The following is a 17,939-nucleotide window of genomic DNA, read 5'->3' on the forward strand; positions in this document are numbered from 1 at the left end:
GGAGTTACAGAGAAAACAAGGTGGGGCTCTTCTTGGTGGTGGACAGCAAAAAGACAAAAGGCAAGGGTCAAAAGTTGATACAGGGGAAATCCTGACTGCATATATGGATAAAAATGTTTTACCATGAGAATGATGCCTTACTGGAAAAGGTTGTCCAGCAATACTATGAAATCTCCTTCCTTGGAAATTATAAAGAACAATTAGTCAAAGCTTCGAGCAACCTAGCGTAACTTTGAAGTCAACACTGATTTGAGCAGGAGGTTGGACTAAAGACCTTCCAGACATCCTTTCCAATGAAAATGAATTCTGTGTCTCTGTGTTTGAGCTGCTTCTGTGTCTTAGCTAGGTATGCCATGGGCAGCTCCATGAAATGCTCTCAAAGGCATTTTGTGGAGAATCAAATACGGTCATATAGAAGTACCAAAAGCTTTTCCAAGAGACAGTCAGGGCAGAAACGGAAGAGAAGGCAGAACCCAGACAAGAGGGAACTGAAAGAGCTACAATCTGACATGGATTAGGAAAAAAGTAAGATTTAAAGTTATGACGAGATGAGGGATAGCCAAAGGAAGATGGAGAGACCATGGAATTGTGGGACCTGGTACGCAGCCTGTGTCAGGAAAGCACATCAGTGTACCAGTGGCAGCTCCAAGATTCAGCTGATCTGCAGCAACCTCTCCATGTTCATTAGAACCCGTGATCTGTGAACTGACTCCTCTTTGAATGTATTACTGACTCCCACTCATTGAAAGCGGAGGAATTGAATAAATACCATCTTAATTCCTTTCAGCATTCAGCTTGTTTTGTACAGGAGGTGATACAAAGATTTTTAAGTATGGGTTAGACATGCTCTGAAAACATCCTTGATTAATTTGACTAGAAAAAAAAATTGTCAGAGTTTTGAAATACAAATGACCTTTCTTTAGCCTTTCAGAGGAGCAAATTCAAACAGGTGGTGCAAAATGAGCTCAAATTTAGTCTGGGACTGAGTGTTTTCATGCATGATAGCACAGCAAGGGATGTCACATTGGTATGGGAGAGGAGCTGGTCCTGTGCTATTTGGTCTGCTTGTGCTCTCGTACTGCACCTTTGTGACAGCGTTGGGACAAACACGAATGTATAATCTCCACATTTTCTCCATTCATGATATCTCTAAAAGCAAGCCTCCTTATTGAGGACACTTCCCTCTGCTTCTTCTAATGCTGCTTGAAGGTCACACTTTTCTTGCTCAATTTGCTTCTTTGCTTTCTCCAGTCCATGATTAGCTTTTCCACATTCAGCAATCTGTTCAGTCAGATCAGAAATTTCCTCTGCAACACAGAAAACACAGACTCAACTCATCTTAGGTAATGTTGTCAATGGACCTGCAATTGTTGTTTGGCAATGGAAGTGACGGAAGAGATAATAATGTAGCGTGATGCAGCAGTGAGGAGAAATAACAGGTCTTGTCTCCTGTGCAATCTTTATTTCTGATCACCTGCTATTTCTAGTTCAGTGTGCAATTTGAAAATGAGGGGGACCAACTGGATTGAGCTCAGAGAATGATGTCAACTTCCTCTGGATAATGAAATTACCTCTCCAGAGACAGTCCTGTTTGATTGCTCTCTTTATCCTCAGATACTCCCCAGGGATCATTCAGCTCACAAAAAGGAACCGAATTGTGTTTCCTTTATATAGTTATTCTGCTTATTAAATGCCAATCCATTGTGCCACAGCTGCATGGTCCTCCAATAGTCAAGAGACAGACAACAGCCCTCCAGACTTTTTCTAATGGAAGTGACTGAAGTAATTTGAAAAAAAAAAAGAGTATGTGGTTTCATCATTATTTCTGTCTATTCAGTCAATTTGGTCCCTACTCATGAGTGGGATTATGATGGTGGGAATGGAAAGGGAATACCATCAGTATGTAAGATGCTGTAATGAGCTGTAGTCCTGTGTTTACAGGTGACTTTGTGATCAGCTGAACAGGAAAGAAAGTTGCCTAGCCTGAGCTTTGTGGGAAAACCACAAGGAACAAAACCCTGGGAAGAGGCAGAGCTCTGGTAGCCCAGAAACAGGGAATCATCTTAGGACACATGGTGGATTCTGATGGAGCTGATGGTGGATCATGGTGGAGATGCTAGAGATCTGAACTTACGCTGGAGGTTCTTATTCTCCCGTCTGACAGTCTCAGCCTGGTCAAGCATTTCTTCATAGGCATTCTTCATCCGGAAGATCTCTGTGCTAAGAGAACGAGACTCCTTCTGGGTAGCTTCCAGGTCAGCCTGACTCTCCTGGTACTTCTGCTTCCATTCAGCCAGGACCTGGAGTAACAGGAGCTATCTCAGAGCATAAGAATGACCCATTCTGTAACACTCCTGTCTCTGCATGTTTACAGGACAAGAACCCAAGAGGCATGGCCTGTTTTGCAGTCTTTTGCTTTGGACTGTTCTCTGCCTGTGACAATCAATTCACTGTGATACATATTATGGCTGTTTTGGTGGAAGCTACTTAAATTATCTTCTTCAGCCAGCACTACTGCATACTGCAAGCTCTCGGGCAGGACTTTGGTTTGACACCACTGGACACAATGTGGTTAGTCTGAATGAGGCTGTGTGAGCCTTTTTATTATTGCAGGAGCCAGTGGTCTTGCACTCAGCCCACCCAGAAAGATCACGTTCTACTGATTGTCTCCTGAGTTTGATACCACAGCCGTGCAGGGCATCTTTTTTAGTGCATTCACCCAATTCACTCACACAAGGCTGGGCCAAGGCACAGGACTGTCCAACATCACTTGGGCAAACAGTGTTGATTCTGTTCAGTGTTATTAAAGGCAGTGAAGACTGGAACTGTGGAAAGGAGTCTGAGGCTCCGCCTAACCCAAATACAAGGCTGGCAGACTAGCACCAAGTGAAAGTCAGGGCTTGTTAGCTTGCATATGAATATTTGCTCAGTCTGCTTGATCAAAGACTAGATATGGATCCTCCCAATCTCCCTTGCAAAGACTTCATGCTTTTTAAAACTATCAGAAAGCTACTTTATTGTTTGCTGTGGTCATCTGGGGTTACTCACACTGTGACGTTATCATTACCATACGTCCCATTATGTGCTCCTTACCATAGCTTTGCTTTAGATAAAACGTAATTTATCTTACTGTGAGTGCAGAACGTCCATAATTTAAGAATTTGGCCTGGCCTATCAAATGTCTAACAATGTTCAGATCTGGAAGGCTCTTTGAATGAACCTTGTCAAAATTCTTCTGCTTTTTATCAAATGCTGCACAAGCTGCGTTCGACCTCTCCACGTCAATCATGAGGTCATCCACTTCCCCCTGCAGCCTCTGCTTTGTCTTCTCCAGTGAAGCACACTTTGAGTTGACAGCCTCAATCTGCTCCTCTGACTCCTGCAGGCGCTGAGCAAGCTTCTTTCTGCAGGATGAGACAATCAGCGCTGAGAGAAGGAAAATTCTGGTGTTCTCAGAGAACGGACAGGAAGGGAGTTTGGCATGGGAGAGATGGGCAGAGAGCGCAACACGGAAAGCTGTGATGGTGTGGGCAGAGAGCACCAGTAAGAGCCTGGGATGAGACAGCACGCTGGAGCGGTGCATAGGCTGGGAGAATACTTACCCGAGGGGTAGATTATACCAATATAGAGAGGAACCAGAAACACATTTCAGTATTGGCAAAGAATGTAATTTCTCAGCTACTATGAGTAACTCCGTAGTTAATGCACTGGAATTCTCCTTTCTGTAGACACTCCCAAGCCTCTACTCCTCCTCCTTTAAACGCTCTACTCCTAGCACATTACAAAGCATGCCGCTCTGCATATTCTCCCTACAAGCATATTCTGGTTTCCTTCAGTTCCTTCTCACATTTATATTTAAATATCCTTCTACTTGCTCCAGACCATCCCTACACATACTTGGCCTCCTCCAGCTCCTCCGTGCGCTGAATGGCATCCGTCTCGTATTTGGTTCTCCACTGGGCCACTTCACTGTTGGCCTTGGACAGGGCACGCTGCAGCTCCCCCTTGGCCTCCTGCTCCTCCTCATATTGTTCCCGCAGCAAGTCACAGTCGTGGCGAGCAGACTGCAAGGCGTGGGCCAGGGCGTTCTTGGCCTGGGTAGTTAAAAGTATACAAGTTGTCAACACATTGTGACTGGATTTTTTTAATTTATTTCAATAAAACCTCCACAACTCACTGCCCGTGTGCAACTGCTAGAGTAACAGAAGGAGCAAAGTGAGTAACGTTAGGGACTCTATGTTTCAGACTTGAAGTTGTTCAGCAAGATCAGGTGCTTGTCAGTCTCGTCTGGGATACTGCCTCTCCAACTCACCTACACCAAGTGCTTCAGGCAAAGGCACAGGAAATCCAGCAACAGTCAAGGTGGGAATTATCTCTCAAGAGGTTTCCCCACAAGCTTTTCAGGTAGAATTTGGTGTTTATCTGAAGTTGGAAGAAACTTTAAACTGTGTTGTCACATCTAACCCAGGGTACATCTGCACTCCTGGTCTCTTTCTTTTTTTGGGCTGCTGCTGTGTTCTTTGCCTCAGGGATTTCTCGTAGCAGTAAGGTAAGCACAGAGAGCTATTTTCATTCACTTCACTCAAGATTTTGAACTTCAGAAAGCATGATAAGAAGTGCTTAAACTGTCTTCCTTATTTAATGTCTAGTGTCTCTTCTGCGTGTTATACTCCAAGGCAATGTTCAAAAGTTTTACTGTTGTTATGTCTTCACCTTTCTCTGAGAAGAAATCTCATTTATTTTTTCAGCTCATTGATTTATTTTACAATTTGTCGGTCCAAATTAAAACAAGTCAGTTACCTTATTTTCTTCCTCTAGTTGTCTCTTCAGCTCTTCAGTCTGCTGAGTGAAAGCGTGTTTGCCTCGAGTCAACTGAGAAATCAAGGACTCCTTCTCTTCCAGTTGCCGAGTAAGTTCACCTAATGACAAAGCATGTATTTTTTTAGACAGAGATATGAGACAAAACATACAAATGAGAAGAGCTAGCCATATGGAAAGAGATTACAAGATACAACGTGGTAAAATGAAGGGAGAGTAACAATTTCATTCCCAACAGTAGGAGAAAGCTATCAAAGATAAACGTTGTGCTGGCATCAAAGTAAAGGGGATGAACGGACCACAAACTCATTCATTTGATTGACAGTACCACTTTTGGTTTGGTTTTATGTTTCCTTGGATGGAATTTTCATGACTGCCACCAGGAGGAAATTCTACAGTCTGAGTTTTGTTCAGATCACCCAGTGATGAATATATTACAAAATACACAGGCGGTCAGACAGCATATTTAAGTACTTGGCACAGGACAAATACATTTCATCTAGGGACACACCATTCTCAGTCTGTAGACGTGTTTTCTGCATGTTCAGATCATTAATTAGTCGCATATGTTCATCATCTTTGGTTCTGACTTCACTGAACTGGTCTTCGAGAGCTCGGCACATCTTTTCCAGATTGCTCTGTTAAGAGATAGAAAGCATATCCTTCAGCTCATCTAATTGTTCAGAAAATCAATGGTAGTCATGAGAAATTTGTCTTCGTGTGCAGCAACCAAGTCATATGAGGAGACGCTGGGGGAGCTGGGCATGTTTAGCTCGGAGGAGGCTGAGGGGAGACCTCATTGCCCTCTACAACTACCTGAAAGGAGGGTGTAGAGAGGTAGGTGTTGGCCTCTTCTCCCAGGTGAAATATGACAGGACCAGAGGAAATGGTCTGAAGCTGCGGCAGGGGAGGTTTAGATTAGAGATTAGGAAGAATGACTTTACTGAAAGAGTGGTCAGGCACTGGAACAGCCTGCCCAGGGAGGTAGTTGAGTCACTATCCCTAGAGGTGTTTAAGAAACGTGTGGATTTGGCACTTCAGGGCATGCTCTAGTGGCAGAGATTGTAGGTTGTTTGATTGTGGTGGTTTTTTTTGTTTGTTTGGGGTTTTTTTGGTGTGTGTATGGTTGGACTCGATAATCTCAAAGGTCCTTTCCAACCATGAAGATTCTATGATTCTATGATTCTATGATAACCTTGGCTTTGGAGACAGACTCCATGTTACTGGCCAAGTCATCAATCTCCATCTTCAGCTCACTCTTCTCCTTCTCCAGCTTCTGCTTCACTCGCTGCAGGTTGTCGATCTGCTCCCCAAGCTCAGCTGTGCTGTCTGCGTGCTTCTTCCGCAGGGCGGCAGCCATGGCTTCATGCTGCAGCGTGGCCTCTTCAAGGTCACGACGCATCTTCTGAAACTCTGCCTCACGCTTCTTGTTCATCTCAATCTGAGCTGCGGTAGCTCCTCCTGCTTCTTCCAGGCGCTCGCTGATCTCCTCGAGCTCCCTCGAGAGGTCAACTCGCTGCTTTTCAGTCTTTGCACGGATTGCACGTTCAGCCTCAATTTCCTCCTCCAGTTCCTCTATTCGAGCCTGTGAAAGTTATTTGGTTAAATGAGGACTTCTGAATAGACAGATTTGAAATTATCATTAACGAATAAAGAGCAAACATTCACATCCATTCATATCAGCAGAGTGAAACACCACTAAAAATTTCACTGAATTGTGTCCTAGGATGTGCAACATTCAGTTTTGGAACAGTAGTGAATATAAAACCTGATATTTCATTTTATGTTACCGCTCATAATGATTTATTATGTTATGAAGGATCTACTAATTCATTTTTCTGAAGAAATAGGGGATGCGTCACCAGAAAATGTAAAGGAATGTGAGTTTATTAGAAATTTCTCAAAGGTCAGGCCAAAACAAAGCAGTGTCCTCTCTCCATCAGGAAGGAAGACGGAAGGAACCTTGAGATGAGCACCATGGAATAATAGCATTGAAGAGAACTGTCTTCTGGCTCTGCATTTAGAAGGTGATCTCTGTCCTGATCATGACAGATTATTTCACATTCTGTTGTTTTCTTAGAAAAGTCATACTCAGTGGCTTCACTACTGTTCTAACTCTGTACCTGATCCATTTTCAAAGTCTGCCACAAGCTTCACTTAAGAAATTTCTTACATAGTTATGTATGATTAGAGGCGAGAGCTGCTGTAAAAGTGCCCTGAGACGGGAACAGGTTAATAGTTTTATTCATGCATTCATTATTCGTGCATGCAATAGTTCCATTCATGTAGAACAGTCTAAGACTAAATATTAAGTAATTCTTAGGAAGTTGTGCTTGGCTACTAAAAATATCAATAACTCTTAGACTTTACCTGAAGCTCCTTAATTTTCTTCTGCAGCTGAGAACTTTGAGCTTGCTCATCTTCAATTTTACTTTGCAACTGGCTAATTTCAAAATCTTTTCTGTTAAAGAACAAGAATGCAAATTCAATACGGTTAAGATAAATCTGAATTTTAGAATTCAGAGCATAAAAAAGTCAGTGCAATACTTTTTTAGCCTGTCATCCATCTGTTGCTTATCATTTTCCAGATCCATGATGGAATCCTGAGACATTTTCAGATCCCCCTCCAGTTTTCTCTTTGCTCTCTCAAGGTCCATTCGCAGTTTCTTCTCTTGTTCCAGAGACCCTTCAAGCTAACACACATAAAACATACTTTGAAACTCGTAAATTATACTTTGAAAGTAACTATTCTTGATTTAAAAACCTAACTAAAGGTGGAAATTGATGAATAGAGAAAACAATCAGATCCTGCATATAATTCTCATCTCCATCTCTGCTACACTCTCGATGCAAGATCAAAGCTGACATTACGATTTGGTTTCAGGTATTAAGCTGCCCGTGGCTTGTCAGTGCACAGTTGAAATGCAAGTTTTTGAAAAATACAGAAATTAAAATTTTCCAGTGGCTGCAGTTCCTAGCATATAGATTGCTAAATGTTGACAAATTCCCCGTGTTCATAAATTCCTGGAGTATATCCACACTGCACAGTAAGAGACCACAAATAACTCTGCAGCAAACTTCAAATTGCTACAGCTATACTGCTCCAGCTAATTGCTTAAAATGGGGCACAAAAGTCTGCAATGCTGAAAAATCCAATGATGAACATAGTTTAAACAGGCAGGGAAGGATGAAAGATGTACTGGATTACGGAATACCCTGTCAACTGGCAGTGATTTATGAGCTGCAATTACTAAAGCTGCCCTGGCTGCTTTAGATGTTGCTTATACTCCCAACTACAGATTTCTAGTCTCTTCTAATCTGTCAGAGCATCCACCCACAAAACCCAAAAACTTTTCCTTACGTCATCTACTTGCTGCTCCAGTTTGGTCTTGGTTTTGGTGAGTGTGCTGACTTTGTCTTCCTCGACTTGCAAGTCATCCAGCGTCTGCTGGTGGGCTTCCTGGAGGGTCTTTTTCTCCTTAGTGAGTTTAGAAATATTTTCATCCAGAGCTGCCATCTCTTCAGTAAGATTCTTAACCTGTTAGACAGCCAGCATCCATACTATGAGGGGGTGCCTTGAGAAATGACAGACTGAGAACACAGTGAGTGCACCCTTGCAAAATCTTGCATGGATGTAGTCAAAATGTGCTCCACAGAAGGTCTACATCTTTCATGACGAGGGTAGCAACAAGTGTCATGCCTGACAGTCAGACCTCTCTGGTCCTGCAATGGTAGGAATTCTTGCTGTAATTGTTTTTGATTACCAGCCCTATCCTGCTGAATTCTATACTGGAACATGTGCTAGGTCTTCACTTGCCTCTGCCAGCTTTTCCCACTGGGATTTACAAAAGGTCTCTGAGTTGTTCTTGCTCAAAAAAAATATTTCCTGTATGTGATATATTTGTTAGGCAAAGAGCTGTAAATTCTCAGCAAGTGAGGTTCTTTAAAAAGATATCAAGTGCCGAGCACAGCCAAGGATATGTTAATTTGTCCATAAAAGTCAATGAAACACAGTAACACGAAAAAGAACCTTATGCCCTTGGAACAGGTGATCACAAATTTAGGGCAGGAAGTCTTAAGTGGTCTGCTGGACATGGCAGCTCTTCTAGTTTTATCTTGGAAACTTATTCCTTGTACTTCAGTAGAGCATTGCACACCAGCAACCTTATCTCAAACATGTCAGGTGCTGTGCATTAGCCTGTCTGACCCTTGCTTCCCATTTGTCTCATTCAGAGGGGAAAGCCTGACAGTAAGGATAGGGATAAGGATAAGGATATCCTTATCCTGGATGGATGGATAAGGAACACCCACTCTGCTAAGTGCTTTAGCTGTATGGCCCGGAGATCTTATAAGACACTCCCTCATCCTAATACCCCGTACCAGCTAGATTTCCTCTAAGCGTTAGTATAGAAATGTCCAACATATCTGTAATTGCAAACTTAGAATTGTTTTCCTTGCAATTTGCAAACCTATTGCTTTCTGTGATGGCAGTGAAGGGAACCTCAGGGCTGTAATTACATCTCTGCTAGTACTGTCTCCACCGCAGGACTGAACACTGTCACCACAGATGTGGGCTTTTGAATTCTAACATACATATCTCAATTCTGTCTCTTCACATTGATTGTTGAGATGTATGCAAAGAGACCTGTGCTTTTACTGGGAGATAAATGAGTTAATGACCACCTGATACAGACTCTCCTTGCTACACTGAGAGTATGAACCTTGGAAGTCAGGAAGAACTCTCATCGTATCGTCAAGTCAATGGAGGGAAAGGATGTCCATCCTAGCTGAGACCTGGGCTTTTAAATATGAGTGGATTATAAGAAAACATTTGACATCTGCAAAATCAGTTCTCCTCAATGCATGTGAGAAAGGACCAGCATAGCCATTCTGTGCTGAGCTACTCACAAACATACTAGTCCTCCATTATCCACAGGAGACACAAATATATTGGTTTCTTATGACTGCAAATAGCCAAATATATAAATTCTCTATCAAGCACCATAGCAACCTCTTAACTCTTTTTGAACTGTCACAGAAGATATATTTTTCCTAAGGGGAAGTTATAATTTTAACAAAAAATTTTCTGTCACAAGTGATTAAGTGTCAGTACCTCTCTCCTATGCCTTGCCACATATCACTTCCATTCAGAGCATGTAGGAATGGCTGCAACTTTCCACAATACTGAAAACTAACTGTCTGGGAAAAATGTCTGGGGAAGAATAATTCACTAATTCCTCCATCACCTTATTCTCTGTTGCATGCTTCTCCTTTTCCACTTTGGCCAGAGTCAGTTCAAGATCATCGATATCTTTCTTCAGCTCAGAGCACTCATCTTCAAGTTTCCTCTTCTTTGCTGTCAGTTCAGCATTCATCTCCTCTTCATCCTCAATTCTTTCACTTAGTTCTTTAATTTTAGCTTCCAGCTGGATTTTACTTTTGATGAGTCCTTCACATCTCTCTTCAGCATCAGCTAGGTTTTCACTCTCCTGTCACAACATATTGAAGGCACGTTATGTTTATCATAAAAATGACAAAAGGCAACATATGTTGTTCAAGCACCATCTCCAGGAAACTGATTGCACAAGTCAGTGCAGAATTTCTTTTGTGAATCACAGTAATGTACACGATTTGATCATGAGGAAATTGTTCTGCTCAGTCATGGCTTAGGAAAGTGAACCATAATCCCATGGTAGAGACACTTCCTTTCAGCTGGTCAGATGGTTTGGCTACAATATCATGGAATAAACTCACAGGGTTTAGTTATAACAAGAAACCTGCAAGGAATCACTGAGATGAATAGGTGAGTAGCAAACTGAATTTTCATGGAAGCATGAGCTTAGATGTGGATTTGTAAAACATATAGAATTTCAATAGTCTTTCATAGAGTGCTGGATGATTCTATCTTTAACAAGCTCCTCCAACTCTAATGACACAGGTCAGACTGTCTCTCCCCAAACTTCCTCTCCCACTTCACTCACATGAGGCTGACCATATCATTCTCTAGCCTTTCTCTCAGCCAAGACAGGGTCAGGCTTGACCTAAATTTTAGCCTGCAACTTTTACTATAACTAACATTTTGAGACACATGATTAAGAAATAAAGTTTTGTCTAAATTAATGCTACTGTGATGTGTTCTAGGCAGAATACCAGAAAAGATGTCTGTTGCCTCACAGAAGAGTTACGGCTAAAAGCCATCACTGCAGTAACAGAAGATGGTACGTTTAATTCTCTCTCAGATTCTGACTGAAACCCATAGCACAATGAACATCATGGGTAATGAGTGTGCATCTTCTAAGGCAAACTTGGAGAAGATGGTCCTTGAGGAATCTTTCAAGTAGGGTTGATAGAAACTCCGTCAGGAAAATGGGACTTAGCAAGAAGACAGAAAGGACTCTTCTAGTACTGAAAGAGCGAGAAACTGGGAGTCAAGAAAGAGTCAGACAACACACTTGAGAGCAATGTTCTTTTATGTTCTAAAGTCTGAAATCTGAGTGCTCTGAAAGGCATCCAAAGTTGGAAGTTAGTTAACCTAGTTAAACCTGCATTTCTTGGGTTTTTTGGCTTGCCATCCACAAAGGGGTTAAAGCGAAGCCCCAGATGCTTGTAAACTAGGTTGGTTCTTGAGAACAGAGCATTATGTACCAAGAAGGGTACAAAGAAGCTCAGAAAACTGAATGAGGTTAAGTTGAAGTTCTGAAGAAGGATTCAGGTAATGAATCTGACCCTCAGCATGCACAGCTACAGCCCCGGTGCTTGAAACAATACAGGACTCCTGTCAGAACCCAACGGGTTGAAAAGCACTTGGCAAGTGACAGGTTCACTTGCACCAGACTGCCCTTGGCCACATAATATCTTGTCATCTTCTAATACCTGACAATATTCCTGTCTTGTGCAATTTCAGTCTCTGCTCAGCAGCGTTCCAGAGAAAAGAACCAGCCTTTGTTCCACAGTTTCACTCCTGTCTCTGACAGAAAAGCACCCCTGCCCTGCCTCCATATTATAACTGTCAGCAGATGTGGAAACAGCCTGTATTTCATCCAGAACCAGGTACCATTGTTAGGAGTACATTGTGTATACTGTGGAAAATCTGATTCTTCCACTGGTGATTGCTTAATGGTGAAGTGGGTTTATATGGGAACCCAGTTAGAATTTCCTGTATTCATACTGGTGGTAATGTTTTATGTGTGGTTTGTAATCACTTTGCTTAGGTGTAAATGATAAGACCAGATACAAAGCAGTGCAGAATCTGTCCCTGTTACATACCTGTTTATGAAGGACAATGGAAAAGAGAAGGGAAAGATCAGCAGAGTAAGAGGAAGTGGGGTGAATCTGAAATTGGAGGTTACTCACAGATTGAACCTGGAGCTGCAAGTCATTTTTCTCTTGCAACAGGGTCACCATTTTCTCCTCCAGCTCTTTCCTCTTTGCCTCAGACTTTGCAAGCTCTTCCTTGGTTTTCTCAAACTCTTCCTTCATGTTGGCCATCTCCTTCTCAGATTCTGCACTCTTCAGCAAGGGCTTCATCTTGAAGTACAGCTTCATCCAGGGCCAGTGCTTGACGTTCATGAATGCACGAATGTTGTACTGGATGATATAAATGGATTCTCTGAAAACATATGGAAACACAGTTTATGAGGGTTGTGAGACTTGGGTTGCAACCAGACTCTGATTATTGGCCATGCGGCATCAGCATTTTCCTCAAGGAACTTTTGCATGAGACTTTTTTCCTCACCTCCCTTGCTTTAACAACAGAATAATTTATGGGCCCTTGATTGCAGAATGGCTGGTTCAGTAGAATGAACAAAAACTGTGTCTGGTTGTAAGAGGGAGAAATACTCCAAAACAGACAAACTTCTCTGGCATGTTGCCTGGGAATCTCTGAGATTTTCCTCAGTCTCAAAGAAAGTGCAAGTGCTCAGGTGAATACCAGAGTGAAAAAGGACATCCTTGAAGTACTGCTGCTGAGATTACAAATCTGGGAGTTACTGTTAATTGTGGAAACAGCAGCTTGATGTTTTTTGGGTCACTCCAAATACCATATTAGAAATGATTAAGACAGAAATGGAAAACAAAAATGAAAAATTTTTATGGTATTGAACGCAAAAGAATGTTGTTGATGCCCAGAGTTCAAGGGGAGATTAGACAGCTCCTTGCAGAGAAATCCAGTAAGAGGTATTGAATTCTTAGAAACTATCCCTGGCTCCAGAAGACCCTGAGCTAAATATATACTACAGAGTATTAGAAATAAAAGCGGGTGGTTGGCAGATCATCCTGTACAATTATGTGATCTTTGCTCCCCCTAAAGCTTTCACTTGTCAACACCATTTGAGAAAGTTTGCTTGGCTGGCTCAGTGCTGCCACTCCTACATTCTAAATTTGCATGATTCATCCCATCTCAAAGGGAGAGAGCTGAAATAAGAAGGGTATCTGGGATGGTCAAAAGTATGGAGAACCTTCTCTGTACAAGCTAGAATTGTTCATCTTAGGTGATGGAGCCATGAAAGAAAATTAAAGAGGAGGGCAGAGTGTAATTATATGCCATCGCTTACAAAACTGATGTGATCCAGTGAAATTACCGGACAACATGTTCAAAACAGACAAACCTTAGCACTTGTTCAGTTGGCTATCTCTGTCACAGGGTTCTTTAAAGGCTGAAAATGGTTAAGTGCATTCTTGAAGAAAAGGTTTATGGTTAAACGCTATCATGGTCCAGCTGCATGCAGAAATACTCCAAAACAGACAAACTTCTCTGGCATGTTGCCTGGGAATCTCTGGGACTTTCCTCAGTCTAAAAGAAAGTTCAAGTGCTCAGGTGAATACTAGCAGTGAATACTAGTCTAAATAGCCATTGCCAGAATTTGTGAGGCCGTAACAAGGAAACTATTAGTTTGTGCTTGCTCTGTGTCCCCTAATCTTAGTAAGGGTCTTTCCCAAGGACAGTTTTGGCCTGAGACAGTACACTGCATTGCTGGACTTATGGTCTGCTAGTATTTTCTTATATTACCTTCTTTCATTCATCTTTTTAAATTCAGCTCTCATGAGGAACCCTCTGCACATAGCTTGTGTATGAGTGATGAGGCTCACAAGCTTCTCATCTCTCATCTCTTCTAGGAGTCCCAGGAGACCTGCCTTGAAGAACACCTAGAACATAAAAGAGGGTCAAATAGTTTGAGGCTTAGGTGAATACACAGCCATTGGCAGCTGATGCAGGGCAGTACAAGGCAGTTTTGGAAAAATGCATGCAGAGTAAAGTTTTAACAGCTAGAGAAATTTTGTGTCAGTATTCATATCCTCAGTGTTCCTGTGATCCATGACAAGTCACTCTATGTATAATCTAATAACATTATTGCAGTGTTATTTGATGTCTGCTCCAGAGTAGGTTGTGAAAGGTCTAGCTTATCAGTAGTTATTAAAACAAAGAGTTAACTTTCAACTCAGTACTATATCCTACTCTGTCTCTTCACTGTACTCTACCCTTCTATGTCAGGCTCAAGACTTTCTCTGCAAACTGACTTAGAGATGGCTTGAGAAGCATGCATGATGATGGCTGTTCAGTAATGTAGGTGTCCAGGTTTTTGTCTAGAGATAGTGCTGCCTTGGCTGTGCTGATCAGAGGATCAGTGTCCCACCTCATACTGCTTCGGATATGGAAGACAGACTTGTGTGTGCGCCTAAATCCCCTGAAAAGTCTGACTGTCCAAACTTGTCTGAGCCTGTCTAACATGCAATGATATAAATGACCTTTCTCACCTGGCAGGAGAAAGAGGCATCACTAGTTCTAGTTGAAGCCACACTGGGTCATTCTGGTAGTGTGATGTTCCCAGGGCATCACACATACCCTCACACATACCCCCAGAACCAGACAAGTTTTCTGTACCCCCTCTTGCTAGTGCTGTACTTCATTTCTAATCATCGTGAAGGCTGATTTCATATGCAAGAAATACTTTCAACGAACAATATATTTTTTGTCATTATTTATACCCACTCTTCCACAAGGACTTTACCTTGGTGTGGCCAAATCTGTATTGGTTGTGGTCAATATCAATGGAGGAAAGAAGCTTTTCTGAAGCCTTTTTGCTGTCAATGAATTGGCCTTCTGGAATGGCTGAGGCATTAAGAATCTTATACCTGTGGTAAGACAAGTTGCAAGGACTGATTGCAAACAGGGTGAAGAAAATAGGATCCATCGTATATCATAAAATATATGGAAACTGAGCTATCTGAAAGGAGCTGAATATGCCATCTGAAATCCAGACAGTCTTGGCTGAACAGAACATGATGACAAGGGGCCATGTCTACCCTTCAGAGGAATTTTTTGGTTGTGTAACAACACAGTATGTTGTTACATATAAAATTAATGTGTATACTTAAGAATGTCTGCATGTCCAGGAATTAGGAAGGACATAGTGAGAACTTGTCAACCTCTTCTCATCTTGTTTCATTGATCATTCATTGATCATTCATTGATTTCATTGATCATTCATTGATTGAGGAACACTACTCAAAATAAAGCTGAAGATGAATTAAAACTACTAACAAAAATCAGCTATATTCTAAAGGGAATACAGATCTTGCACTGCTCACAGTCCCTACAAGTTGTACCACTGAATCCTTGAGTTTGGACTAAAAATGGCATGGTGTTATTCTGTAAATGCTAACAGCAATCTGAGCATTTCACAAGGTAACTTAATGATTAAGGTAATCCTGTGTCATGGGCAAAACCACCTAATCTTTCTAAAGGGGTTTCTTCAGATACATCAATGAGGATGTGTAACTGTACATTGGAGCACTTCTTATTCTCAAGTCTATCTTGAAAGAAAATGTGTAAAATCAAGACAGTGATAATGGTGTACTGAATTTATTCTTTGTTTTAGACTTTGAGTGCAGTTCCTCCTGAGCTTCAGCACATTTCCTTGGAACTATAAAGCATTTTTTGGTTCTGGACCATGGCCGTTATGGATAGATTCCTTCACCTGTCACATCAAATTATTATTTGACAAGTGAGACCAGCTAATTCCTTACTGAATGTCAGGTTGCAGAGCATTTTCAGACCATTTCACACCAGTTCAGCATGAAAGATGCTACTGTTACATTTAATTATAACAGCAGCCATTTCTGATTCAGCCCTTTATAGCAATGGAGCTCAAATGAACCAGTTTAATTGTCTCCATTTTAAAGATGAGGAAAACAAGGCACAGCACCCAGGCCGGTGACAGACCACCAGCAAAGCCCTGGATTTTTGAATGCTTAGTCAGTACACTGTAAGGAGGCTGTGCTGATGTGTATTGTTTTTCTAGATATACTCTGGGATACAAAGAACAGTCTATAATGCTATTTAATTCATTACCCTACAAGCATTTTGCATCTCTTTGAATCATCGGGAATTGACTACAGTTTAGAAATGATACCTGGTTCTGATGAATCAAGAAATCTCTGGTCTGATCAGAGAGGGAAAAGACTGGAATGACCTAAGTTGGTATTAATGACTTAGTTCCCTCAAATGCCACTAATCTAGTCTGATTCAGAGGGTGTCTCTCCATGATGTCACCAGACTTGTCACCTTACTGGTAGGTTTACTTTTTTAACAGTCAGTAATAACTGAAGACCTACCGTTGCTTAAAGTCCGCATAAAGGATTCTGCTTGGAAACCCCTTCCTGCAAATTCGAATGCCTTCTAGAACTCCATTGCACCGCAGCTGATGCATCACCAAGTAATGATCCATTTCACCTTAAACAAAATACATTCATCATGACTCTCCTTTTCTTCCAAGGAATCTTCATATGTATTAGCATTCCAGAATAACTTCCCTTGATAAAATTCAACCAGTTCTTGATTAAAGATGCAGGAAGGGAAGACAGAACATCCCTTCAGTTCATACAAGTTGCAGAGAGCTGCTTCAGTGGGCTGAGCTTTACTAAGATTGTTAGGTCTGGCAGTGCTTGTGAATCTCCAATGGCCAAAAGGCATAAGGCCACATTACTCAAAAATGGCAGGAGAGTGCTTTAGGAGACCAGGGGGAAAATCTTCAACAGCATCAGCATCACCATTGGCTGTAAGTAGAGCAGCACAATGTACCAACTAGACAAGCGGCTCTTCACATTATGTAAGACTTTACCTTGGACCTGCCATGCAACTATTGACTATAATTAAACTTGATTAGATTTGATAGCTAGATGGATTCCAACACAGAAGAATAAGCAGGTTGCTTAAAGCTCTCAGTCTGCTGGTAGAGGACAGTTGATTAAAATTGGAAGAATTATCTTTCTCCTTCTAAAATATCTATTGGGTATAACAATCAACTGTATTATTAAGTCTTACTCCCAAGTATTATAAACAAAGTACAACTGGCAGAATAAAACCCTCTTGGAATCACTTTGTCATGCAGAAATTTCCATCAGCTGCTAGAGACATTAATTCACGCAGAATCGTCCGTACCCTTAACTTCATCTTTTCGGTGTAATCAATAAAGGCTTACCCAAAGAAATTGTTAGAAAAGTCAAGCATAAGAGCCTAAAAACAGCTAAAAATGAGAAAATGTTCAGTTTCTCTTCCGTCACTTCACCATCCTTAATTTCACTCACAGAGTACTACTTTTCTTTTTCTTAAAAGGCAAAAGTCAAGATTCCCTCTGAGTCACCTCTGTCAAAACAACCAACTGAACATTAAAATGACAGCTGTATCTGGCAAAATCATTCATTCAAATATGCTTTTCTCTTTTAGTAGGTTTCTTTAATTCTCCCCTTACACCTTCTTGACTGTCAAGACCCCAGTGGGATTCCTCTTTCTTCACTTTAGGATATGAAGTGTGGACATTTCCATTTGGGCTTCATTTATAGTCAGTGGAGCGAAACAGTTTCTTCTAGGATGTGATTCATCTCATCCTAAGATAGATGCATAAAATGGCCCAGATGAGTCATACCTTAAAATGCCAGCTTCTCTCCACTGAATATAGAAGGAGTTTAGATGAATAGCTGAAATATGAATGTCATACATATGTGTGTTGCTTAAATCCTGCTTGTGGTCTTCAGGGTTCACCAGAGAGACGTAAAAAAGAGAGGTAAGAAATGTTCTGAAATTGGTCTTTTGTTTCCTGAGCAGATTAAACAGATGCTAAGCT

The 17,939-nt window shown here is 41.5% G+C and overlaps 1 protein-coding gene across 1 annotated transcript in view; it reads right to left on the reverse strand.

Moving 5' to 3' along the window:
* Positions 1-17,939, reverse strand: part of LOC141751386 (myosin-4-like) — a 39,548-nt gene that overhangs the window by 8,328 nt on the left and 13,281 nt on the right. Inside the window, exons 17-31 of the mRNA XM_074608034.1 lie at positions 16,432-16,549; positions 14,826-14,949; positions 13,826-13,962; positions 12,172-12,427; positions 10,065-10,307; positions 8,180-8,356; positions 7,366-7,511; positions 7,189-7,279; positions 6,014-6,403; positions 5,330-5,456; positions 4,801-4,919; positions 3,898-4,094; positions 3,221-3,404; positions 2,135-2,300; positions 1,177-1,307 (exon numbers count right to left, since the gene is read on the reverse strand). Of these exons, the coding sequence (XP_074464135.1) occupies positions 1,177-1,307; positions 2,135-2,300; positions 3,221-3,404; positions 3,898-4,094; positions 4,801-4,919; positions 5,330-5,456; positions 6,014-6,403; positions 7,189-7,279; positions 7,366-7,511; positions 8,180-8,356; positions 10,065-10,307; positions 12,172-12,427; positions 13,826-13,962; positions 14,826-14,949; positions 16,432-16,549 (2,606 nt within the window). The remainder of the gene's footprint in view (positions 1-1,176; positions 1,308-2,134; positions 2,301-3,220; positions 3,405-3,897; positions 4,095-4,800; positions 4,920-5,329; positions 5,457-6,013; positions 6,404-7,188; positions 7,280-7,365; positions 7,512-8,179; positions 8,357-10,064; positions 10,308-12,171; positions 12,428-13,825; positions 13,963-14,825; positions 14,950-16,431; positions 16,550-17,939) is intronic.

This window comes from Larus michahellis, chromosome 14 (assembly GCF_964199755.1).
Source record: "Larus michahellis chromosome 14, bLarMic1.1, whole genome shotgun sequence".
Classification (NCBI taxonomy): Eukaryota; Metazoa; Chordata; class Aves; order Charadriiformes; family Laridae; genus Larus; species Larus michahellis.